Source organism: Drosophila subobscura, chromosome O (genome assembly GCF_008121235.1).
Source record: "Drosophila subobscura isolate 14011-0131.10 chromosome O, UCBerk_Dsub_1.0, whole genome shotgun sequence".
NCBI lineage: Eukaryota > Metazoa > Arthropoda > Insecta > Diptera > Drosophilidae > Drosophila > Drosophila subobscura.
In genome coordinates this window covers 11,690,652-11,715,445 of record NC_048533.1, presented here as the reverse complement: position 1 = coordinate 11,715,445, position 24,794 = coordinate 11,690,652, and the positions used below count along the sequence as shown (strand labels likewise).

General features: G+C 47.3%; 2 protein-coding genes across 3 annotated transcripts; both read right to left on the bottom strand.

Annotated features, from left to right (window-relative positions):
- Window positions 1–3,499: 3,499 nt before the first annotated feature.
- LOC117897697 lies at window positions 3,500–5,557 on the bottom strand. The gene is made up of 3 exons (XM_034806718.1): window positions 4,775–5,557; window positions 3,801–3,980; window positions 3,500–3,738 (listed from the first exon to the last, which is right to left on the bottom strand). The coding sequence occupies exons 1-3, from the start codon at window positions 4,800–4,802 to the stop codon at window positions 3,704–3,706; spliced, it is 243 nt and encodes an 80-aa protein (XP_034662609.1). The 5' UTR covers window positions 4,803–5,557; the 3' UTR covers window positions 3,500–3,703.
- Window positions 5,558–7,393: 1,836 nt separating this feature from the next.
- On the bottom strand, window positions 7,394–24,494 carry LOC117897685 (dynein beta chain, ciliary). Of its 2 annotated transcripts, XM_034806696.1 has the most exons (27): window positions 23,771–24,494; window positions 22,930–23,082; window positions 22,648–22,859; window positions 22,347–22,588; window positions 22,001–22,283; window positions 21,675–21,940; window positions 21,167–21,618; window positions 19,531–21,107; window positions 19,053–19,325; window positions 18,741–18,770; window positions 16,629–18,617; window positions 15,856–16,568; window positions 15,445–15,797; window positions 14,557–15,380; window positions 14,135–14,496; window positions 13,915–14,071; window positions 12,478–13,827; window positions 12,255–12,424; window positions 11,698–12,195; window positions 11,124–11,634; window positions 10,895–11,065; window positions 10,522–10,838; window positions 10,040–10,454; window positions 8,977–9,978; window positions 8,769–8,917; window positions 8,029–8,161; window positions 7,394–7,875 (listed from the first exon to the last, which is right to left on the bottom strand). In XM_034806696.1, exons 1-27 carry the CDS (start codon window positions 24,492–24,494, stop codon window positions 7,711–7,713), a joined length of 13,491 nt encoding a protein of 4,496 aa, XP_034662587.1. In that variant the 3' UTR covers window positions 7,394–7,710. The 2 variants fall into 2 exon arrangements, with proteins under 2 accessions (XP_034662587.1, XP_034662588.1); XM_034806697.1 differs by lacking the exon at window positions 18,741–18,770 and having other exon boundaries at window positions 7,711–7,875.
- Window positions 24,495–24,794: the final 300 nt, after the last annotated feature.

Here is a 24,794-nt window from a genome sequence, read left to right as displayed (position 1 = left end):
CTCCCCTGCTTGTCCACACATCCCTGCTGGGGTGTTGGTTTGGGCTGTTTGGTCTTCGATTTGCCAAAGAAAACTTGTTCATTATTTTCTTGTTGTGTTCTTTTGGGTTCGTATTAATTAATTTCCATTTCCGTTTTGTTATCATGGGTACGCCGATTTTTACCTTCATGCTGACTAGACAATTAATCAAGTTTAATTACGGGGGAAGTGGCGCACCCACCGACTCCTTATCCACTCGCGATGCGAGCTGCGAGTCGCGAGACACGGACCCCCCCGAGGGTCCTCGATGCGGTGGGGCCTCATTGGCCGGGTCCTGCATTAATCACTGGAATATGCTCACATTTCTCAGAGCCATACATATGTATGTACAGTGTGGGGGGGCTCTCTGCCAGGGAGATAAAACCCGCCATTAGGACACGCTGCACGTATAACAATACATCTGGATTGAGGTGGGTCATTTAAATATTTTCGCTGCGAAATAGCTTTGGCCAAGGCAAGCCAATTGTTTCCGTAAGGCTTGTAAGCTTCTTCTTAAGGTTTTTTACATGGATTTGTTTTTCTACAAATATTTAATACCTTTTCTTAATGAAATTATACCATGAACTCATCCTGCTAGCAGTTCAGCGACTAAACCTAAAGAGTTTTTTATCGCTTTCTTTTGATTTCTTTTGCAAGCAGTTCCTCTACTATGCCTGAAGTTTTTCTTTGACCAAGCAGTGTACACTTGATTGTGAGAACTGGTTTGATTAGAACTAGCAGCAAAAACAATGAAGACCTGGCAACAATAGTGCGCCTTGCATTTCTGCTTGATTCTAACATTAACACCAACAAATATGCTAAGATTATATTTACATCTGACTCAAGCTGGCTGCCATGAAACTGTGTATTGTGGAAGTGCTGCGGATTTCGTAATTTCATACAGTTTCTAAAGACAATGTTGCGGAATACTGCTGCGAATTTGGCGATTTCAGGTTCCATTTATTGCCGCATTGGCGCCATGGATTTTAACTTTTGTGAGAAAAGGACTCCAGGTGGCTGTAGTGCTTAGTTGCAAAGGAAATGGTCTCAGGCGTTGCAGTGCCAGAAATTCCCTAAATATTTTTGAAGCCAAAATTTGTCTTTTCTTTCAAAAAAAGTTGGCTTGGTTCCTTGAGGAAAAATCATTTCGGGTAGTGTTATTATCCTTCTCGGCCAGATCAGGGTCAACTATTAGCCTACATGCCCACGAATATTTATACATTTAAATTACATTTTACCCTAAACACTTTCAAGTGGCGCCTGCCGAAACAGCGGCCACAGCATGAACTACTAAAGTGATGTAGAATGCATGTCGAAATGATGTAAAATGGTGCCAACGGCGAGGCCATCAAAAGTCACGGCTTCGCACCTGATCAAGCAGTGGACAGGCGTCATCATGCAGCATCCCACCAAGAAGGAGCTGATCGTCAAGCTGACCAAGAAGATTTCGCCTCGGATTATCAGTAAGACCAAATCGAGAAGCTCTTCAGTGGCAAACTCGGAGGCTTCCACGTCAAAGGCATTCACGATCAAACGACACTAGCCGAAGAAGAAGGTGCCAGTCTCTGGAGCAGCGACATTAAAGGCGAATTTGTAGCATATATTTATACCCGGTACTCGAAGAGTAAATATTGTATTTTCACTGTGTCAAAATCTGGATGCTATGAAACCGCAATTCATTTTAGTTACTTGACGACTGAAAAATGAATTGCGGTTTCATAGCATCCAGATTTTGACACAGTGAAAAAACATGGAAACCAGTTACCTTCTGCTGACTTCAGTTCGCCTGGTACTTTGTCTGAAAATTTTCCTGTTTTCGGCCATTTCAGTGAAGCAATTTCAAAAATTCACAGTGGCGTCACCTCTTTGTACAGTGGCGCCCACGCGATGAAGACGGTAATTTCTGGAACTAAAATAACGTAGTTCGAGGAGAGATTTGTTTTGTTGTTTTCTCCTTTATTTGTAGTCCGTCCAGGATGTGCCACGCCCCTCGTGATCGTCACAATGTCCTGGATCCTTTGCGACCAGTTCGGGTGCAAGGACATTAAGGATAATGCCATTTTCACGTTGTTTTTTCTTTTTAATCTCTACAAGGCTATAGCTCAGCTGTTTCCTGTCGAAAAGGACATGTCACGCCTCCTCGGGATCGGGAAAATGTCCCGGATCACTTCGGGGGCTAGGACATTAAGGATAATGCCATTTGAATATTGTTTTTCTATATAATCCCCTTCAACGCTATAACTCGGCTGTTTCCTGTCGGATCAGGACATGGCATGCCTCCTGGCGAAGGTACGAGTCTCCTGTATCGCTTGAGTCCATCAAGGACCACAAGGACTGCAGGATATGGCTGTCCTACGCTATTTTGTAATTGGGAACTTTTCAGCCTGAAAGTATGCTATACTTTTGAGAACAAAAGCAGCCCCCAAAAGATACTTCAGTTTATTGGCCTCTGCCCTGACACGTCTCTGCCGCTGCCTCTGCCGCGACTCTGCCCTGACTCTGCAGTGTGTGTTTCTAGGGGAGGGTGGCGAGCTAAAGGAGCGTGTTGGCGTGAGCAGTGTTGTTGATGTAGATGACAGATGATGAAAAAATGTACAATTTGACAAATAACCGCTAAGTTGCAGATGTAGTACTGAGTGCCGGGTATAAAAGTTGTGACGCGTAAGAAGCGTCTCACACGTCCCTTCTCGTTTTTCATTAAAATCGCAAGTTTTAAAGCTCTTGAAGCATAGAGCGGTGCCTGCCCTGAATCTACACATATCCTTCAATAATATTTTCCCTGCCACAATCAAACTACAAAAATATTGAGATGTTGAAGAGTATGTACATAAATATACATATGTACGAGTATGTATGTATGTATTTTGCGTCGCTGAATTCAAATCCGGATCAGAAGGGTCAAGGAAAAACGAGCCAAACCGTTAGGCTTCAGCTGTACGCTGCTTGATCACTTATTTTTTGAATGGAAACAAAGCTGCTGGGATTATGAATGCACTGCTTGAAACAATGCTTCAGGCTTGGTGTATGAACTGCTCGCACAGGAACGCACTGCTTGAATCAAAACTACATGTTCAGCTAAGGTACTACTTCAGCAACACTTCAACATTCGTCCATGGTAAAGCAGCTTGGGGGTGTCCATGTCTTCTATCAGCTACTCGAATAATCCGAATGTCTGACGCAGATGACAATCCGTTTTGTTTTACGTTAACCGAGCGCAACACGTGATGCCGCAAGTACGCGTCGAAGTAGCAACAGCGCGTGTGTGTGATGTGTGAGCCGGACGAACTATCAAGAAACGATTTGCTAAATCGGGGCGATGACTTAATTTCAATTTGAGCAATACGAGGGCAGAGATTAGGAGATCAGGGTGGTTGTACGAGACTGCTGGGAGCACGGATTGATTGTTCGCTGGGGTGAATGGGGAATGAGAATGGAAATACGAAGTGAAGTCATCGCTCGTTAAAGGAAAACTATGACGGACTTAAGGTGCGTATTTAGATTACTTTATTTAATATTTAAAATTAATAATTATAGAATACGGTATAGTTATGCATTACGTTCGGGGGCGTGTTCTGTATTCCGCTGAAGTACAACTTAAAAATATCACACACAAATACCACGCCAGAAAGAAGCGTCCCTCCAGCATTCTCATGTTTAAGTTCATCCTGCTGGACTATAGCTGCTCCTACGGACACTCTTTGTCGCTGATCTTCTGGAAGCCTACAGGAAACACAATGGAAACATGAGTAAGGAATAGATTTCCCATCTGTCGCTGTACTCACTTGCACTCTGCAGGCAATTCTCCGTCTTCATTACACACAAATTGCGATAGGTCCTGGTGGTGCCCTTGTCATCCGCGGCACAAATTGGTGCATACTCCTGCGTATCACAATCCATGGCGCACTTCACATTGGGATCGGGCAGACTGAGGCCCTGCACCACCGTCAGGGCATACAGCGCCACTACAAATAGCCAAAAGACATCAGAATTGTGTTAGTTAGTTAGGCAGGAGGCGTGCGAAAAGAATCACATCACCAGCCGCGGCTGGCATACAAAGTGCCCGCTTGATCGATCCCAACCCCCAGCAGTGATATCACCCAGCAGCGTACGCCCATCGATTCTTTGGCGACGCCAGAGCGTCTGGCATGTCGCGTTGGCTAGAGATTGGCTGCCAATCGGCGGCATAAGTGCTGCATACCCAATTAGCCATGTCAGGCAGCAAGAGCACGCAATGCCAACACCAAATCCGAGAATCTGGCCTTGCCTTGCACGATGACTCAATGAATCGCTGAAACTTTCCATTCATAAGTTTTATTTGTGCAGAATGCAATCTGAATGGAGCTTTGCGGTTCGTGAAAATGTGTGGATTTCCCCAAGCCGAAACGAAGCAGCTCAAAATCTGAAATGGGTCAGGCTAGGTCTCGTTGCTGTTGCTGTTTTGTAGTCGTGTTTCATATTTCTAAGATTGATTGTAGAAATTGTCAATAAATGAGTCAGCCACCACACAGTGCACACTGTGGACATTGATACTCATTCGCATAGCAAACAAAATGTCACATTCAAAAGATTATTTTTTACTATGGAAATTAATAAAATGCTTTGGAAATAATTGAATCTTTTTTGGAGATTTGTGTTCAAGGAAAGTTGAAGTTAATGCATGGATTTTGAAACCTATTAAATCGTTGCTTAAACCCTTTCCTTTACTGTCTAGAATTTGTACTAAACTCTGCACAATTGTTCCCAAAACTATACGTACATGCCAGCAATACTGCAAACAGCTTCATTTTGTTAATTGTTTTTGGACTTCCGTGGATTTGTCGCAGGTATTCTTTGGGTTCTTCCGCACTTGACGCACTTTGCACAATAGTTTTTTAATTTTTGTGAACTTTGAGGGGGGGCCAGACGAATTGATTATGCCTTGGCTGCTTGAGTTCTATATATTCTATATAAAATATATATATTTATTCCCGATTTGGGGCTTGTCACTGAACGGCAGACACGTGTGTGCCTGTGTGTGTCTCCGTATGTATTGTTGTTACGTTTAATCGCGCACGATTCTGATTCTGCTTCTGGTTGTGATTCTGATTCGGATTCAATACGATTCGATATAACTCTCGGACTCTCTGTCTCGGCGATGCCGCACCAGCACGCGTCCAAATGCGAACTGAAACTACTATAAAGCGCCGCGCAAAGATATCCTCCAGCCAGCGTACGAGTGCTTGTCGATTGACGAACTGACTCAATGACTAAATGACTGATTGATGGCTTGACAACTGCGACTGGACGTTGGATGCTGCGTTATGGTATGTGTTGGGTTGGGCTGGCTTTTGTGGGTCCCTCCGCTGTTAGATGCCGATACAGATACGGCTGCACCGCGATTCGATTTCGAGTTTGAGTTTGAGTTTGGGTTTGGGCTTCAGCAATCAATCAATCAATGACTGTCCCTATGTATGTCCGGAGTGGCTGACTGGCTGGCTGGCTGGCTATCTGTATCTGACTGTTGGCTGATGGCTGTCGTCTGCCGTTTGCCGTCGTAGCGCACGAATGAATGATGTCCGACCACACAGTGTCTGTTAGTTTTATAGAATTTTTTTTCATGCTAAAAAGATTTACGCTCGTGTCGTCGTCTTCAATTTTCTTTTTGTTTCTCCGTACAACATTTTGCCTCTACTCTTCTTTTTCTTCTCTTTCTACTTTTTATCTTATTCGAGTATTTTGCGGTGGCTGTTAGCTTGTTGGCTGGAAGATTCATACGATCGATCGATCGATCGATCGGTAGATTGGGCGATCGTTTGATCGATACCTCTCCTCGCTCTCTATAGGCAAGTCACGTCACGTTGTCGGGTTGTTGCTGTTGCTGCTGTTGCTGCTGCTGCTGGCTGGAGTTTTGTATTTGAATTATTCATGTACATTTATGCAGTCACCCAGAAATGCTGTTTGCTAAAAATGCTCGTCCTCGGCCGTCGCTGTTAATTGGTTCACGTACCGTTCAATACTGTTCTGTGATGCTGCTGTGGCATCTTTGAAAATTTCGTCAGCATAAACGACTGCCCGGACCGTCGCACGCTTATCAGAGAGCGAAAGAGAGAGAGCGCGGGGGCCCACCCAAATGTACAATAAAAATAAAATAAAACAAATTAAATCGAAACCGAAAAGCGAACACAAAACGAGAAGGGACGTGTGAGACGCTTCTTACGCGTCACAACTTTTATACCCGGCACTCAGTACTACATCTGCACTTTAGCGGTTATTTGTCAAATTTTACATTTTTTCTTCATCTGTCATCTACATCAACAACACTGCTCACACCAACACGCTCCTTTAGCTCGCCACCCTCCCCTATAGACACACACTGCAGAGTCGCGGCAGAGGCAGGGGCATAGGCAGAGATGTGTCAGGGGGAGAGGCCATAAACAGCGCGAAGCAGAGTGTGAATGCTGCTGGACGGGGTGGGTTTGGCCACTGCAAATTAATTTCTTCATTGTGGCTATAATAATGATCCAATCGTATCCCAAATTGGTGATCTGATAGATATGGTCATTCCCTACGGAATGGCGTTTTTAGTTTTCTGCTATCTTCAAAATTGTAGATTTGGAAGGTTTTCGCCCTTTTACGGAGGCGGAAGGGGGCGGGGCCCATTTTTTAAATACACTGGTTTCAGTGTGAGCATACAGCAGTCTGGATGCAAAATTTGGTGGCTCTAGCTCTTATAGTCTCTGAGAACTAGCCGACAAACAAGACGGACGGACGGACGGACGGACGGACGGACGGACGGACAGACAGACATGGCTCAATCGACTCGGCTATTGATGCTGATCAAGAATATATATACTTTATGGGGTCGGAAACGTTTCCTTCTGTGCGTTACATACAACCGTTATCCGCACAAATACAATATACCCTATTTACTCTTCGAGTACCGGGTATAAAAAATATACACGACGAGGAGTATACAATGTGAAAATTCTTTCAATTTGCGACGGCCACGAGTTCAGTCCACCCCAAGCCGCAGCAACAGCAGCAAATGTCTATGAATTTCCTTTGATGATTCCTTTCCCATTTACATACACACAACATATCCATAACTATATGTAGGTCTGGCCTGTTATTTATGGATACGCGACGCTTTTGATTTCGATTTTGTTTCTTTTACATTTTTGAAATATTTCTCTCACAGCTCATGGCAGATCTTCTTGTGGTCGCTTATCAGCGGCGTAGTCAAACGATTATCGCACAACTCATTCAATAATCGAATTGGTTTCGCTTCCAGGAATATCATTTGCTGCTTTATTTAATGCGTAATTCGGTGATTTCCATGGGGATTTTACCTTGCAATAAACAATAATTGAGTCACAATAAAAATACAAAAAGGAAACATATCTTACCCGTGGAAAATAAACTTTGATTGGACCTTTGCCCTGTGGGTTAATCAAAATTTTCGCATTTCTGTTTTGTTTTATGCTAGTGCGCCTAAGGCAGGACTACTTAGTAAGTGTTTTATTTCAAAAATTGTGCACTACAAAGAAGTTCAAGTCGAAATGCTACACAAGTCTACGCAAATCTTAGCTCTATTATTGTACTACATAAATGTCTTACTAAATTGTGAATTAAATTTCAAATTTCAGCTATAAAATTCTACTAAAATGTTACTAAAAGAAAGCTAATTAGTTGAAGGATAGATCCATGTCCGTTCTAGGTCTGCAGGAGTAGCGCCACACCAGCCAGAATCCATTTGCCGGGCTTGTCTTTGGTTTTCAAATTCAAATTCGAGACGTAGGTGGTGGGTCCACGGGTGCGGGTCTTATAGACGGGGCACTCGTACATGTTCCTCAGATCTTGCTTGTCTTGGGTAATGGCCTGGAATAGACGAAAGGAATGGCAACTAGTTGAGGGTTTTGTTCTTTTTTTTGTGAGAATTTATGCCAACATGCGCGAAACTTTGAGGCGCCACAGATCCAAGATCCATTCTCAATTCAGCGAACACAATTTGCATTACAAAAAGCAACTCACCCGAATATTGATCACTGGCATTGATGGATAGAGTTCCTTGAGCCGCGATTCCATGATAATGCCCTGCTGTATATCCCACCTGGCGCCCTCCATGAATATCCCATGAACGCAGCAGCCATCTCGCGGTGCGGTTCTGTAATTAACAGATCAAATCGTGGATCTTTAGTGTTTAATTAGAGGGGGTTGATGCTAATCGGGTTGTATGTCGCGACGGTCCATTGTTTTGCTTAGCGCCGACAACCGACTACCGACTGCCGACTGCCGGACTGACGCCATGTGAAACGTGCGACGGTTTTGTCGACCAGGGCGCCACTTAATAAGCAATCAACGCTTGCCGCCACAATCAGCAGCAGCGACACACAGACAATTGTAAATTACATTGCTATTAATAATTCCTATTTATACATCATTTGTTGTGTTTAAAATTAGCTCTTATGAAATAGCATCTCGGCTATTAATAGACACACGTCCGCTGAGTGCTCCGTCGCTGGCCATTGGCCGCAGTTTACACAGCAGCTTGCCCCGCGCTACATGTTGTAACATTGGCAGATTACAGGGCATAGAATAGAGACTGCACTGATTGCCGCTTAAAGAGGTTACAAGCAGCCAAAGCTGCTGGCAGCTAGCCCTGGCATTCCGCCCATCGATCGCCGCTTCTGTGTTCATATTTTGCATATGGAAATGTCACACTCGCTCTTGCTCGCTGGCAGGGTCATCTGAAAAGTCAATTGGATACTCACGTAAATTCCTCCTTCTGTTTCTTGGTCACGTCACACTGCAGGCACATCTTGTCCAGCGGCAAATCATTGCGACGCGCAGTGCTCTGCATGATGGCTGTGAGCAGCGACTGCGGATTGAAGAAGCCAGCCAGCCAGACGCAAGAGGGTAGCTACAGAAAGCAGAAGGCAGTTATGATATATTTGTGGACTGTTTTCTAGTTGTTCCTACCACAAAATCAGTGGACCATGTCTCCAGCTCACGCAGACGCAGGCACAAGTCAATGAACCAATTGTTGAGACCCAAGAGCGAAGGATACGCACGTTGCGTCCAAATGGGCGGCACTTGATCCAAAAACAGTGAATTCTCCAGCACCTCCATGTCCGATGTAATGGTCAATTCACCCTTTAAGCCCAAGTCCAATTCCTTCAGGCTGCGCTTCATCTCGCTGGTGAGGAAATTCATTCGTTCGCACTCCTGAAAGGCCACTATCACATACGGCGTGCGCTCCTCCACCTTGTTCATGATCTCCACCATATTGAACTCCTCCGGCAGCTTCTCAATTATCTCATCGACAATCTGCTTGACCTTGTCCTCGCGCGTCACCGTCGCCCCACCGCCAGCGCCCGCGTCGCGTGGCTGCATCTCGAACACGGTGCGAAAAATGTTCTCCGCTCGCGTGGTCAGAAAACCAATCTCTGCATTTGGATGCAGTCCGTACAGATAGGGCGACTCCGCGGGCATCATATCATCCACATAGCTGTGATAGCCCTGATAGTCCGTGTTGGGCGGTGCGGGAAATGACGGCGCCAGAAATAGCTCTCCATCCACCAGATCCGGCTGCATGTACTCCTCCAGATAGGTGATGCACAGCCGTCGATCCCAGTCGTCAGTGATGTGGCCACCGTACATGATCTCCCCGAACAGATAGCGCAGATCCTCCCACGGCACCTTGGCATTCGCCTCCAAGTAATTGTACAGCACCGACACGCTGATGTTGAGGTCGCCCACATTGAAGGGATAAATCTTGTTCCAGCCTTGGGGCCCGAACTTGCGACGCTCCGCCACGACGGCATGGAAGTAGCAGAGGGAGAACAGAATGGCCTTGAACTCGGCCTCCTTGCCGGACATTTCCAGCGTTTCCTGCGTAAAGTTGTCCAGCGCTTTATGGAGATTCGCCAGCATGCCAGTCGGTGGCTCATTTGTGATCTTGATGGATGATTCCAATATGCCCTGGGAAGCGAAGGGAAATATAATTTCTATACCTCAAAAATTGACCCAAAAGCAAACCTACCTGTGGTATTATGTGAGCCGATGGTGTAGATGCCGGCTCTGCGCTCAAAAACATGCGATAATCTGGATGTGAGTCCTCCGCGTAGTACTCCAACTTCTTCTCCAACACGGGCAGCCACTTCCTCACCAGATGAATATTCTGCAGCACCACCCAATGGCCATTCTTGGCTGCCGTGTCCATGGCCGCCTCCGCAATGGCCTCCTGACCCTGTCCCAATGATACATTATGGAAATTACCCAAATCCATTGAGAAGCCGAGAGTTTTGCCTAAAGCCTCCACATCCTTCAGGGGATTGACGCCCGGCGAGAGTATAAAGAAGATTGGTGTGGATGGACTGGCCTCCTCGTACGATTTGGCGAATTCCATGGCGCGACTCTCGACATATTTGGAGCCCAGTTTCTCCTCAATAAAGTCACTGCCAGGGAAAACATTTATAAATAAATTTCAGTTCATTTGTCAACGATTATTCGACGGTTACTCACGCTAAAGCATAAGTCATGCGATCGGGTCTGAGGGCTCTGATCATGCAGAGTCGCTGCAATGCGGTTTTGTTCTTCCATTCCTGCGGGAATTTCTCCTTCTCGGGGAGCTCCGATTCCACAAGTTTCTTCCAGCGCTTCGAGGAGGTTTCTATGTCGCGATCCAAGTTCCTGAATTCATCTTTGGACGCTAGACTGCAAATTCCGCCCCACGATTGGTTTGTTAAAAAGTCCACAGGACTCGTCACATGTGGCTTGATCGGGAAGCGGAGTAGGAAGTCAAGTTCCGCGGATGTAAGCTCCTCATTCATGAGGAGAATCTGCGGAGGGGGAAGTTACTCAACGATTAGAGGATAAATTCTGAGTGCAAGCTCACCTGAAATGTCATTTGCGAGGCAAAGATCAGCTTGTCGCATTCGAAAAGACCACGCGAAGTGTACTGAAAGACCGAATATGTAATGCAATCGATCAGATTGGAGACACGCAAATCCAAAGTTTCGCCCGGATCAGCCTTGGCAATGGCCTTTTGGAACACTACACTAAAAGCCTGCAAGTCAAACAAAGATTAATCCAAATTCAACCTTTAGTAAGTCCCTTTTCCCCACCTTCAGTGAAAACTGATAGATCGGATTGATCGTGTTCAGTTCGTTCAGTATAAAGTAAAGCAAACTGGCCCTGGCCGCTGCTGGTCTGTAGTACTCGCGCGCCTTGTCAATCTTCTTGGATGTGATCTTGGCCTCTGCCACCTTCACTTCGATCTCCGATGCTGTGCTCTTGGTGGTCTCCAGATTCTCCACCAGCGCCGTGTCACCTAAAATATTCTCACCCGCCGACGAAAGGCGCGACAGCAGATCATCCTCCAGTTTCTTGAGCATAATTTTAAAGTCATTCTGTTGTTTGGTCAACTCGGCTTTCAGTTCCTCCAGGTCGGGGCGTTCCGCCTTCACCACTTCCGCCAGCAGTTGATCCTCGAGGCCATCGCGTGTGACGGTAAAGTTGATGAGTGTAGTTTGTGCCTGCATCTCGGGTTTGTAGTGCGGATTGGCTAGTTTTGTGTGCAAAATCAAACGGAAATTGGAGTTGTATTCGACTTCTTTGTCGCCGATTTTGAGGGCTCTAAATGAGAGATGGAAAAGGGCATGAAAATCCACTCCAGAACTCTGTAGATCCTCCACTTACTTTCCCTTCTTGATCAAATTGCGACCCAACAAGGAGTCCAGCACTGGGTCCAAGTTCTCATCGATATTCTCTATGAGCACGGTGCAGCCTTGATTTATGGACTTTTCAATGTTCTCCAAGTAGCTGCGCTGACCCAAACGTATGACTTTCAGCTCCTCGCCATACTTTTGCTTTATCCACTTGACGCCCTGCAGCTGCGGATCAATCATCAAAGGCCAACGATCCGAATTGGATAGAATTGTGGCATTCTCGATGGACATGCGATCGCTGGGCAGTCCCTCGTTTGTCCACACAGCCACCGTGGTGTCGTCGGTGAGCAGCGACAGTGGATCGAGATTCTCGGTTGTGGGTATGGGTGGATCGATGCTCTTGAGAAAGGGTGTCCACATCTTGAGCAACAGATCGATGCGGAAGCCTTTCGTGAAACAACCGACGTAGGAAATGAAGGCGGTAATGAGCAGAATATCGCCGGGTAAGGTAATGCCTTGCTTCACGAAGCTGCAGATAAAGAAACATTAGCTGGGATTTACATAAAAGATTCCCTCTCTGCCACTCACTTATTGACAGCCTCTGCCCAGCGCACATTTTCGCTGGCCAAGCCGCCCACCAAACGATTGGCTAGGGCAATGGTTGCCTGCGTGGCATCCGCCTCCTGCTGGCAACGCAATTTATCCGCAGTGGCCTTCTCAAAGTCAGCTGTCAGCTTGGCCAGCTGCTCCTCGAGACCCTGTAAAGCGCAGAGAGTTGTGTGAGAAAATCTACAAATCATTTTGTACCCACCATAACTTTCCGTTTGATGCCCGCTAGCTTGTCCTGTGCCGCTGCCAGCTCCGCATTGGCTGCTGCCAGGGCCTTCCTCTTGGGCTCCACATCGCAGTAGACCTCGTAGAATTTGATGATATTGATGACCCAGGCGCAGAGGCCGGCTGCAGCGCCCGATTTGGAGCGCACGAACTCCGGCTCGAATTCGGGATCCTTGAGATAGGGTTGAATGGCTTTGATGATCTCCGGATGAATGTTCTCCTTGTCGTAGTTGATGAGCGCATCGAGGAATGCGTCCACCTTGGCCATGGCTATTTTGGCTGCCTTCCAGGAGCGGTCTTTGGGTATCTTGCCACCAGGTGCGAGCAGAACCATAACGGCGGCGGTCACATTTGTCACAACGCCCGGCGGGGAGCCGAAGCTCTTCAGCTCCGTGAGATTCGCCTTGTTGAGGGTGTTGAGTGCATCCTGGGCGGCCATCAGAGCGGGCTCTGCCTTGAGCAGATCCTCCTCGCAGTCACGCTGCTTCTTGGTCACTTCGTCGGCTATCAGGGCGACCTTCATTTCCTCCTCGTCGGCGACGGCTTTCTCCGTTTGCACCTTCTCCGTTTCAATGCCCACAATTTCGATGAGGGCATCGGCCGCCTCGTTCTTCTCCTTCAGCTCGACCTCCTGGACGGCCAGCTTGACCTTCAGATCGGCCACCTGCAAGGCGGTGGAGCGCAGCTTCTCCAGACCATTTTCCAGACGCTCAATCTTGCTCTGCAGATCGTCGTGCTTGTGATTGAGCAGCTTGATGTACAGATTGATCTGCTCGAGATAGCTCTTCGGCGTGGTGTAGTTGTAGCGGCGCTCATTCTGTAAGTAAACTTTGGACGTCGTGTTGACCGACGTGTGGACATAGGCCATGAACTTGGCCACCGAATCGCGATGGTTCTCGGGCAGGACCTTGTTCTGTGCCAGGAAGTTCATGGCCACCGAGATGAGTGCCTCCTGAGGCCATTCGTGGAACCAATTGATGGATGTGGCATTTATGATGGCAGGGAATTTTCTCGACCGAACACGCAATGTTGAACCCACTGGTGAAAAGCACAGAACTATCTTCAGCTGTTTGCGCACGCGATCGATGAAGAATTTCCAGCAGTTCTCTCGCGTATCAACCAGTCCCGCACCTTTGACCTCATTACGCACGCCGGCAATTATGTTCTCGATTTCATCATCCGGAAATAGATCTGGTATCTCGCCAGTGGCTAACATATCGTTGATAAGGACAAGAAAATCCTCACTGGGTATCTGTGCATCCGTCATTAAAAACATAGTGCCAACATTCTTTAAGCCAGCCTTCAGATAAAGTCCAGAAAATTCATTCTAAAAAAAAAAAAAAGGAGAGAGAAAGATCAATTAGCGCCAAAGTGTAACGATTATGATGTGGCTTATATTGTTGGGAAAATAAACCTTCAAGTCGTTGACACAGTAGCCTTTCTTGAGCTGTATTTGCACAACCTCCAAGCTGGATATGAATGCTGCCAAGCGCGCTAGAGATTGTTTGCCACTGCCACCAACACCAACCAATAAGGCGCTGCCACGCGGTGATTCTAAAATGCGATTTATTCTGCAAAAGCAAAACATTTATCGTTAGTTTTAGTTAGCATTTAGTTGGGAGTTATTACTGCACCTGCACACATGCATCATTGCATCCTCGAATAACACCAGATTCATGGCAGCGACTAGATCATTATACGATGACATTGCTTCCTGTAGGAGTTTGTGAAGCTCAGGCCAGCCCTTAATGGGCATGTACTTAGGATCACCAATTCCTCCAGCGAAATGACAGTAAATATTCGGCTTGTCGAATATCACAGATTCGTCAATTTCTTCGAATGACTTCTTGACAATGTCATGCTGCATTTTGGTAAAGCTATCAATATCCTTATCATCGGTTAGCTTATCCGCGTAAACACGCTGCGTCTCGTGTTGCCACAAGCGTATAAGATCTGTGGAGCCCGTCAAGCACTCTGTGGAACTAAACAGCAGGCCCTGCAAACATAAGGAATAATCTATACACAGAATCTATAAAGATACCAGGCTAGAACCCACCTGAAACACATTGCTGATGTCCCGCAAATTAAATATATAATGCGACTTGATGGCCGTGGGCAGGAACACCTGCAGGCACTTGTTGTGCAGCGCTATTGTGGCTGCCACAATATTGGGCGTCATGCGATGCACAATGGGCACGAATTTCTGCTCCGCATTGGCAAAGTGTTGCGCCAGTATGGCCGAGTACATGACCGTGATGGACTCGGGACCGGGAAAACTCACAGCCAGCACACAAAAGTGTCGCTGGAGACGTGGATTGATGGTGAAGCTGCCCGAGGTGGGATTCATGCAGGCCACATACTGACAGTTGTGTATGTCCTTGAGGGTCAGCTTGTTGCGATCGTACCAGTGGCCATAGTCGAGATGCTGCCGCATCAGGGTGTGCGGCTGGACGGTGCCGTAGCAGTCCACCTCGGGCATATTGATGTCGTCCACAAAGTAACAGAGTAGCTTGTTGCCGGGCGGTCCGTAGTTGCGACCCGCTTTCTTTTCCAGCGGCTTTTCGAGTATCTTTTGCAACATCTCGGATGTGGTATAGTAATTGAATGGTATTGTCGTGACAGCGTAATTCTCAGATAGCGATTGAAGCTTCTCGTTAACCAGTACGGTCTTGCCGCAGCCGGCATTGCCCACTAGCATCACCGGGTGCTTCTTATCCATCAGTAGGTCTAGAAAGTAACGCAGGCGTATCGACTCGGAGGTGTGCACAATGACAGCCTGCAGCGGCAGATCCGAATCCAGCTCAAACTTTGGCGTCTTCTCCGTCCACGGCAGGAACGTCTTTGTCTCGCTATCCAGAAAGTAATCGAAAACTGTTCCACCTTTCGATTGTAAAACACTCAGCAATAGATCTTTAAGGGATTATTTAACCTGCTGCACACTCACCTGAGGGAAATTTAACTGTTTTGAATTCATTTACCCACCATTTGCTGAACTCCACGCGATAGTCAATGGCTTGATCCTGGAACATGGCCGAACCGAATGCCCAAATGCAGGCAAAAACGAAGTACAATTCGTGCCATTCCTTTGGGCAGTCGGCTGGTGTATTTGCTGGTATTAGGAAACAATTTAGCAGATGGCACAGCATTTGTATGTGGGCCATTTCGGCGACGGGCGTGATCTTCTTGAAACGCACGCGTATCGTTTCCAATGAAGGCGGTATGTACTTGTCGAATAACATGACCAAATTGGACTTTTCGGCTGGAATTTTACGCGTTTCAACCCAACTGGTAACATAGCTAAGAATCAGAATTGAATGTGGAATTACTCTATGCTAAAATGGATTTATTTACTTACGGATTCCAACCCAAGTCCTGTGGATTTATGTACAATATGCCAGCCCTGGATACGGTTGCCGGCGTTGCTGTTCTCAGGTTGGAGATCTCAAAGAGCAAACGCATCGATGGCGTCAACGCAATGCGCTCGTTACTGGCCAAAGTCAACACTTTGTTGTCATCCATGACGGTATTGAGACTCTCGATCCACATGGGATCAATGTCACCGTCGAGTACAATCCACTTTGGTTGATCGCCCGTTATGTTTGCCTGATCCCGCATCAGCACCGAGAACAGACCGTCCTTCCACTCACGCGTCGCCGGGTTGATGATGCCGAAAAGTTCATCATTGGTCACAGCTTTCGGATTCAAGTCATTGAATATGGGCTTCCGCTTGATGTTCTGATACGTGCGCAGCAGCGTCTTCCACACTTGGGTCTTGCCGGTGCCCGCATTGCCAACAATGAACACAGAGTGGCGTACCTCCAACAGTTCCTCCAGTTGCACCACTTTCAAAATGAAATTATCTTCTGGTTGCAGTAGCAGATCGGAGGCAGCTTGTTTTACGGTGCGCTCAAAGTCCTGATCACGTTTGCGCGGCACATCCAAGGCGGGAAACAGATCGCTGATCAGACCCATAAACACTGGCATATCATCGGTGATTATTTTGGGAATATTAAAGTCACGCAAGGCGCGCATGAGCACCTCCTCCTCCGGACGGCCAGGATCACCACGCTGCAACATAGTACATTACATTTTAATATAAATTCTTCTAAATTGAAGGATTTTCTTTACCTTTAGTGATCCCGCCACAACGAGCACCGATTTGATGGCCCTTAGGCCCCAATCGTAGTGGTCCTGCTTGGACAGCAACTCCTTGCACAGCGTGTAGAGGGTTATAAACTTGCGTGCCAGCACTCGGGCATCCTGGAAGCCCTCGGCCACCAGCATAATCTCACAGATGAGCTCAAAGTCCGGTACGACCATGGCGCAGGGTCGGAACAATGCCTTCAGATTCTCAGGCAGCTCTGTGCGTCCCGCGTAGCCCGGATTCATGGTGATAAATATGCCCACGGTGGGCACACAGCTAATCGATTCACCCATAAAATTAAACATTGCCTTCTTGTCGCGTATGGCATCCTGCACGGACTTCACCTGCACCGCCACCACCGACAGCACCTCCACGGTGATGCGATTGAATTCGTCGAAGCAGCCCCAGGCGCCGGTCTGCGCCAATCCCTTGTAGATGTTGCCACACGACTGATAGTCCATCTGTTCGGAGCAGTTGAAAACGTAGACCATGATGCCGATGGCACGTCCCAGATCCTTGGTGGTTTCAGTTTTACCCGTGCCGGCGGGGCCGGCCGGCGCACCGCCCATCACGAGATGGAGCGATTGGGTGAGGGTGATGTAACAGCGATCTGTGAGCGGCGTTATGACCAGGCGTGGCGTATTGCCTAAGTATTCGTGACAATACTGGAACTCGGCATCGCAAATATTGGCAAAGCAGTCCTTCTCGACATCGTCGAAGCGATGCCTCAACTGCGATTGCCACATAAAAGCGGAGCCCGAATCCAATTTGGCTTGAATCATCTTAGCGACCACATCTCTCGAGTGCACATCAATGGTGCATATCGTCATGATTTTCTGACGATCGCCCTTGCTAAGCTCGCCCAGCAGAAGTGTTATGAGTAAACTGAGTTGTGAGATTTGCTTCTTGTAGTAGTCCTTGATGGCATTGTCGTAGCCCTCCTCAAGGCGGCCGAAGGCGATGTTCACCTCCGTGGACCACCAGATTTGCGATCCGCAGAGCGACACTTGGGCAGGATAGTCGAATAACCATTGCTCCCGTTGCTTTTCCTCATAAGCTATCACAGCCTCTGTGACGTAGTGCCGCAGGCTGGCCCGCATTGCCGCCTGGATGCGATTCAGCCAGACCTCGACGGGCCCGCGTATGCTCGCCAGCTCATTGAACTCGACATATTCACCATCCTTGGCGTACATGCCCGAGGCTGTGTCTATCTCATTGGCCGGGTCACGATTGAACTTGAGGCGGGCAATCGAATCGAAGAGTTTCGTCAGATGCTTGGTGACCATTTCCGGTTGGATGCCATTGCTCAGGACATCCAGCAGATCGGCCGATGACACAAAATAGAAACGAGGAAAAGCCAAACGTTTCGTTTCCAAATACTCTGCCAGCGCCTTCTCGCATAGCGTAAGCTCCTTCTGCAAATGCTCCAGGCGTTCGATCAGTCCCTCGCGATTCGTCGATGCCACAACATTCGACGAGATGGCCATCTCATCCATGAGTATGCGAAATTCTGTGTCTATATTATCGAAGCGCACCGAGTCGACGGGGAGCTGTTTGCGTATGTCTTCCGAACTCATGAAGATACTCTCAAGATGGGTCCAAGTGCGTTGCACCTCAAACCAAACGGTTATCACTTGATCGGCGATCATTAGTTTGTTTTGCCAAGTTGAAACTTCTTCGAGGAAATGGGCGATGTACTTGGATGTTATTAAATTCTGTAGGCAAACCTGATTATCTTCAAGCGTCTCTATGAGTTCTTCCGATGCCTTCAGGAGGTTACAGCCAGTGCGCGGATGCAGCTCATGATCAAATTCCATGGCTGACCATGTTGTATTTAAATCTCTCAGTATCTTCTCCATGGACATCTCCTTGACGGCCTTATCCACAATGTTCTTTACCTCCTCCTCGCATTCGTGTAGATTGAGGCCCAACAATTCGGCCAGCGTTGTCTCATGATCCATTATGAACTTGACCTACAAAAAGTGCAATCACAAATGAGTTAAAATCAACAATTAAAGTGGAGACTCAGAATGAACTAAACTACGTATTGGGTTAACTATTTAACTACAACTGAGGCATGCCGGTAAACCACTTACGGTAACTTCCTTGGGCAGTGCGGCCAGACTCTGCAATGAAATGGTATTTACAAGAACTGTACAGTTTTTTCTTTGACACACAAAATATGTGACGTGTGTCCAAGCGGAAACGAGGAAGGAGTAAGGAATAATTAGGAGAAAGTAAAATGGTTATAAATGGATTTCTTTTGCTATACAATTTGAGAGCAGAGTTGAGAACTGCACGCTGCTCAGGTGCGTGGAGATAGAGATTTAAATGCATTATTTACAGTTTGAGGAAAGATTGGCTAAAGGATACAAAAAGGATATGGCAAATGGAAGCACAAAATAGACCTTGGTTGAGTTCATTAGCTGATTCCAGTGTCGCTCTCGTATGGCCGGATTCTGTAGCTCTCCCACAGCGCGCAGCGAAGTCAACATATTCTTGACCGTCGATTCCAGATTGATGAACGTGTCCCAGGGGCGCATTTCCTTGTCTAGCAGACGTATATCCTTCGCAAACTTCTTGCACTCAATGTCCATATTCTCCACATCCACCTTGCGCCAGGGCGTGGTCTTCCAGTCATCGATGCTGGTCTGCACGATGTTGACATAATCCCAAAGTTGCTGAGCAAGTGGCAAGTGCAAAATTAGTCACAAAAGTAATGATTAGGGTTAAGATTAGTATGAGCTTTAGAGAGGGTTTAAGGAGAGTAAAGTAAAAGCTTAATTATTCCACATTTGGGCTGGGCATGCAGTAAATTTTTAGTAGATTAAAACACATGCAAAAAGAGAGCAAAATCTGAGAGTTAGCAAAGTTGTGTTGTGGTACCTTGAGCATGCGCAGCTCCTTGCGACACTGTTTGAGCACCTTAAACTCCGGTATATTGACCTCAAACAGACTGCCCGACTCCTGTATGTCGCGCATTTCGCTCTCACACCGGAACATATCATCGTTGATGCGATCCATCAGTAGGTAAGGCTTGTAGCAGTCGAAACGGAAAAAGTCATAGGTCTTGAAGACCTCACGGAACAGCTGAATGTGCGCCTCGAAGAGGGCAATCTTGTTGCGAATGCTGACCACCTCGGTGGCCTGCAGCGGCGACACTTGCTGCTTCACGGTGCTGGCTATCTTCTTGGTGTTTGCCCACTGCTCGGGCAGCTCCTGCAGCAGCACATTCACCTCCTCGGGTATATCCATGTCGTAGTACTTGAGCAGCTGTATCGTCTCCTGCATGGGCTCGAACATCTCATCCGTTTTGGCTGCACGCTCCTTCACCTGCATGAGGTAGGCCATAATGCTGACCAGCCCCTCGTAGTCCTTCTCCTTGACGGTTTGTAGTAGTCCCTCGTCGGCCTTGCGTATAAAGTGGCTGAGATTCATGAGGCTGGACGTGACAGTCGTCACCAGATGCTCCTTGAACATGTTGCCCCATTTGCAGACAGTGTTGAGCAGCGCCTGCCGAAAAGGTCGCACATCCACCTGAAACCACGAGCTGAACACTTGGAACGCTGCAATGTCCTCGATCTCATTGAAGAGCGACTCGTAGTTGTCGATTTGCTCGCGGAATGCCTCGATTGTCGGCTGGCAGGGCCTCGGCGGCGGCATATTCGGATCATTCATGAGCACCAGCTCGATCTCGTCGGGATCCAGCATGCGTCCGTACTCGAGAAAGTATTCCATGCACTCCTCGCGATCATCCAGCCAAAGGTAAGAGTAGCGTTCGAACTGGCGGCAGAAGCGCGACGCCTCCTCCATGACCAGATCCACGCCGTTGAGTATCTCCCGACGCATGTCGATAATGTCCTGATTCTCCTTGATCACCTCCACATAATTACGCTTCTCGCTGGGCTTCAGTCGCTTGATCAGGGAGCCCATTTTCATAATGTCCCGCATCAGCTCGATCAGCATGTTGTTGAAGCCCATGGGATCCTCGGGGTCCAGCGAGGGTACAAACACCAGATTCGGTTCGACCAGCTCCAAACGTGACTCGAACAGCGGCGCATAGTTGTTGTCCGGATCCATGTTCTCCGCCAGATAGCCCACACTCACGCCCACAGTGCGCAAAATGTTCTCGTAGACAATATTATCGACAAAATCCACATAGCTCAGCCAGACGGCATCGTTTTGCTTCTGCTCCATGTCGAACTGCAGCATGTTGTCGTGGAGGAGTTTGTGTATCTCCACAGAGGCCGCTTGAATCTCGGCATAACGCTTGGCCGTTCTATCCGGCCGCTCATCAATCGACAGCACCGAATCCTTCTTGCAGTCGCGACGCTCGAACAACGGATGCTTGGCCCAGACGCCCATGATTTTGCGTATTTGTCGCAGATTGCCCTGCGTGTGATCCATGCGATTCTGCAGGGCAGCGACAGGTTTGCGCAGCTTCTCCAGGTACGCCATAATATCTACAAGAAAAAGGTTTACTTAAGGTATGGATTTTCCTATGTTTTGGCTGACTTATCACCTGATGAATTCCACACAAGCTCATCCACACCGATGGTCACCAGATCGTCAATCAGTTTGATCTCTGGTTCAATCAGTCGCAGCTCCACTGGAGAGCTGCCCTCCTGTATGCTGTTGTACCAGTCAATGGTCTTCTCCAGATTGAGTGTGTAAGAGCGAAAGACATCGCTATGCTCGGCAAAATCTATAGCTATCTGCGGCACTCCTTCGATTTTCATCTGCTGCATGTAGTGCACCTCTCGCAGTATCGAAAATAAAGCAGCGCTAAAGTTGAGAATCAGCGAATTGCTGCGTCGATCGCGTGCTATCAAAGACTTCTTTAGATTCTCCTCAATTTGTGCGGCCAACTGCTGGGACCAGTCGTCAAAGAATTTGGTTTTGCAGGCGCCCAGCTTCACCATAAGACACTCGTAACGCTCAACGATTTCCAATGATTTCTCCGTTTTGGTTATTCTACAAAGAGAAGGAATGATTAGCTGTGGAAATAGTTATGTGGATGCGCTGCCTACTCATGCTGCAGCGCCTTAAAGTGCTTGACTGGTGCCGTAATGCGTGTCTCCAGCTGATGGCACCAGCGTATAAAGGCAGCCACTGGCGGACAGTTGTAGTTGGGATAGAGATTATCGCCCTCGCGACTGAGTTCCATTTGCTTGTCATAGATGGCCTCGCACACGGTCATTTCATCGTCCAGCATGCGCACAATTTCAGCATAACGTTGGGTAAACTCCTCCTTGATCTTGGGACGATCCAACACGCTGCCCACAATGCTTATGAGCTGCAGGAAATATACCATTAGAAAGGGAATCAGTTAATATATTTCCCCTCCTTGGCACACCTTGAAAATGCTCTCCAGATTATGGCAATCATCAAACGCCTGACACAGAATGGCCGCCAGCTTCATGTCCAGCTCTAGGATGCGTGTTTGAAAGCCTTTGAAGTCCTCATCAAACTCATGATCATCCGGATCCAGCACATCATAACTCTTCGAGGCAAAGGCCGTGAAATATTGATTAAACTCCACATAGACATCTGTGATGCGTGTGCTGAGCTGTCGGCCACGCAGTCCACCGATTTCGACCTTCTCTAATTTCAGGAATTCAATCACAGTAAAAAAGAACCTGCAAAGGGGCAGAAGAAAGTCTAGAAGTATGTTTATTTTCCATCAATTCCACTCCACTTACCACTGTATGGTGGTGAGTCGCTCGAGAAAGGCATTAAAGCGCTTGAAAACTGAATTTGGATGAAAAGTCCATAAAATCGGTGGCCGCTCCTCGGGCTCTGTAAAGAATGTGGCCAGCCGTTCCTTATAATAGTCAAATAATTCCCGAAAGAACTTTAAGATCTGTATGGACAGTGTGAGACGCTGCATGGCCTCATCAATGTCGCTGTGGAATATGGATGATGGATCCAAATATCTCTTGGCCTGTAATCAATTGGGAATATTTAATTGCATCAGCGCTTGCCTTTATCGATTGCCTTTACCTGGTATATAATCAAATTGCATATCTCCTGCAGCAGTACTGTGATTTTAGCCGACTGGCAGTAGTACCGCGAATTGCCCCACAAAATGCACACAATATTCATGAATGGGATGAGCAGGGGCTTGCACTCGGCAAAATCAATCTCCTCCAGGTGCTGTAGCGGGCGTTTTAGCGGATTCAAATAGAGTGTTATGTCCTTTGCCTCCGCCAGAGCTATCACGATTGGGTTTCAATCAAATGCAAATTACTGATTGGCATGCAAAAGGCACATCCATCCACTCACCCGTAACGACGTTCTTGAAGAGGGTCTGAAAGCACGGATGGTAGGCGCTCATCGAGTACTCCAGTATCAAGGCCATGGCTCGAATGCGCTCATTGCGCAATTGGTCGTAGATAAAGGACAGATTCTTGAGACGATTATTCCAAAACGTAAACTCTGTTAGGGGTTGAGAAGAGGAGAGTTTTAATGAGTAAAGTTTTATGGTTAAGGATAAAAAAGAATATTTTTGAGAAATAAATAAAATGGTGGAAGTTTTGTCATTTTTTGAGTGCATCATTTTATGGGTAGGAAAGAGGAAAGACTAGAAAGTAGAACGACAAAGTTTAGTTGGCTTAAAGACCTATGATACAATCTTACAAAATCATATTAAATGAGGTCTTTCGATTCAAATTCGAAACTTCTGCTTACAAATCTTACTTCCATCTTTCATTCTGATACCCAAATTTGTTTCTACCTTCCCATCGATTCTACTTCCATTATCCCGCCTGCACTCTTCGCTATTTTCCCCAGCTAAAACCATAAAACCTAAAACCATTGCTTCTGCTTTAGGCACAGCCAATCCTTTCCCTGCGTCAAATGTCAACATGTCACATGGGCCAAAAAAAACCCTTTGGGCCTGTGCCACAATAATAAGCCACCGACGAAATAAACATTGCATGCACATGGAATGTCATTCGTGAACAGATAATAAAAACGAAACTTTGTGCGGATGGGCCACATGGAACATGCAAATTTTTGGGGTTGCTAGGATATCTGGAAACTTGAATTTTATCAATAAATAATAAATGGAAGGAGCCAAAAATAACCGACACAAAACATGTGTGTGGTGCCGGCACTGACTTACCCGTGTGTGGCGTTGGATTCTGGCCATTGGCGAAGGCATTCGAGGGACTCTCCTTGATGACCTCATGGATCTGGGTGGCCCACTTAATGACCACACCCTCGATGGCACTCTTCAGATACAAGTCTAACTGGCACTGCTCCGTCTCGACCAGCTCCTTGGCCGCCTTCACAATCTTCTCCACGCCAACGGGCATGGCCAGTATGGTTTCGCCGCTCACCTGACCCTTCACCTGATGCACGGTGCTCTTGAGGCTGTGCACATGCTTCTGCACATCCTGTGCCACCATAATGGGCCAGCTCCGGTAGTTATCCTCGTTGGAGAGCAGCGGCACGAGCACCTCCTCCACCAGCGCGGACAGCTGATCAATGGTGCGTGTGGCCAGATCCCCAAAGATGATATAATTGCCACAATCCTCGCGTGGCACGGGCTCGGCATAACGCTTTATAAAGTAAACTCCCTTACTCTTCAGCTGCGACAGCGGAAATGTGGTGGACGGCACCAGTTGGGCAGCGGGCGTCAGTATAATGATGAGTACCACGGGCACGTTTCTGTCCAGAAACTCTTTGATTATGCCCTTGTGCTCCTCCACCGTGATGACACGCGTCCATTTCTCCGGCTTCAGTTTGAGTGACTTGATGACAAAGGAGCCCATCAGCTCTAGCCTTGGATCCGGTCCGCCCCCAGCCGCTGCAGCAGCGGCTTCGGCGCTCGTGGATGGCTCCATGGCTCCTGCCAGCCTGCTGCTTGTTACTCTCTGGGGGGAGGGCGTTCTACAGTTGTTATTCTGGTTGTCTGCTGCTGTTGTTGTTGTTTTTGCTATGGGAGGGAAGTGCACATGCATATTTAGGTTCAATTGTTTGGATGACCTTGTTACCACTAACAACTAATGTACAACTAATCAATAAAATCTGTCAAATCAATATGATTTCATGGATAAATATACAATATTATCAACCAATTTTGAATAGATATGTTTAGCGAATTTGTTTTTAAGAAATGGCAAAAGTTTTCACACATTTTTAGC

Excerpts from the sequence above, each read along its gene's own strand:
- LOC117897697 (XM_034806718.1), bottom strand. The coding sequence starts at position 4,802 with ATGAAGCTGTTTGCAGTATTGCTGGCAT. Across the intron at positions 3,981-4,774 it reads GTTTGCAGTATTGCTGGCAT|TGGCGCTGTATGCCCTGACG; the intron begins GTACGTATAGTT and ends GGCTATTTGTAG. Across the intron at positions 3,739-3,800 it reads GAATTGCCTGCAGAGTGCAA|GCTTCCAGAAGATCAGCGAC; the intron begins GTGAGTACAGCG and ends TGTTTCCTGTAG.
- LOC117897685 (XM_034806696.1), bottom strand. The coding sequence starts at position 24,494 with ATGGAGCCATCCACGAGCGCCGAAGCCGCTGCTGCAGCGGCTGGGGGC. Across the intron at positions 14,072-14,134 it reads GCAATGATGCATGTGTGCAG|AATAAATCGCATTTTAGAAT; the intron begins GTGCAGTAATAA and ends TTGCTTTTGCAG. Across the intron at positions 7,876-8,028 it reads TGCCAGTGATCAATATTCGG|GCCATTACCCAAGACAAGCA; the intron begins GTGAGTTGCTTT and ends CGTCTATTCCAG.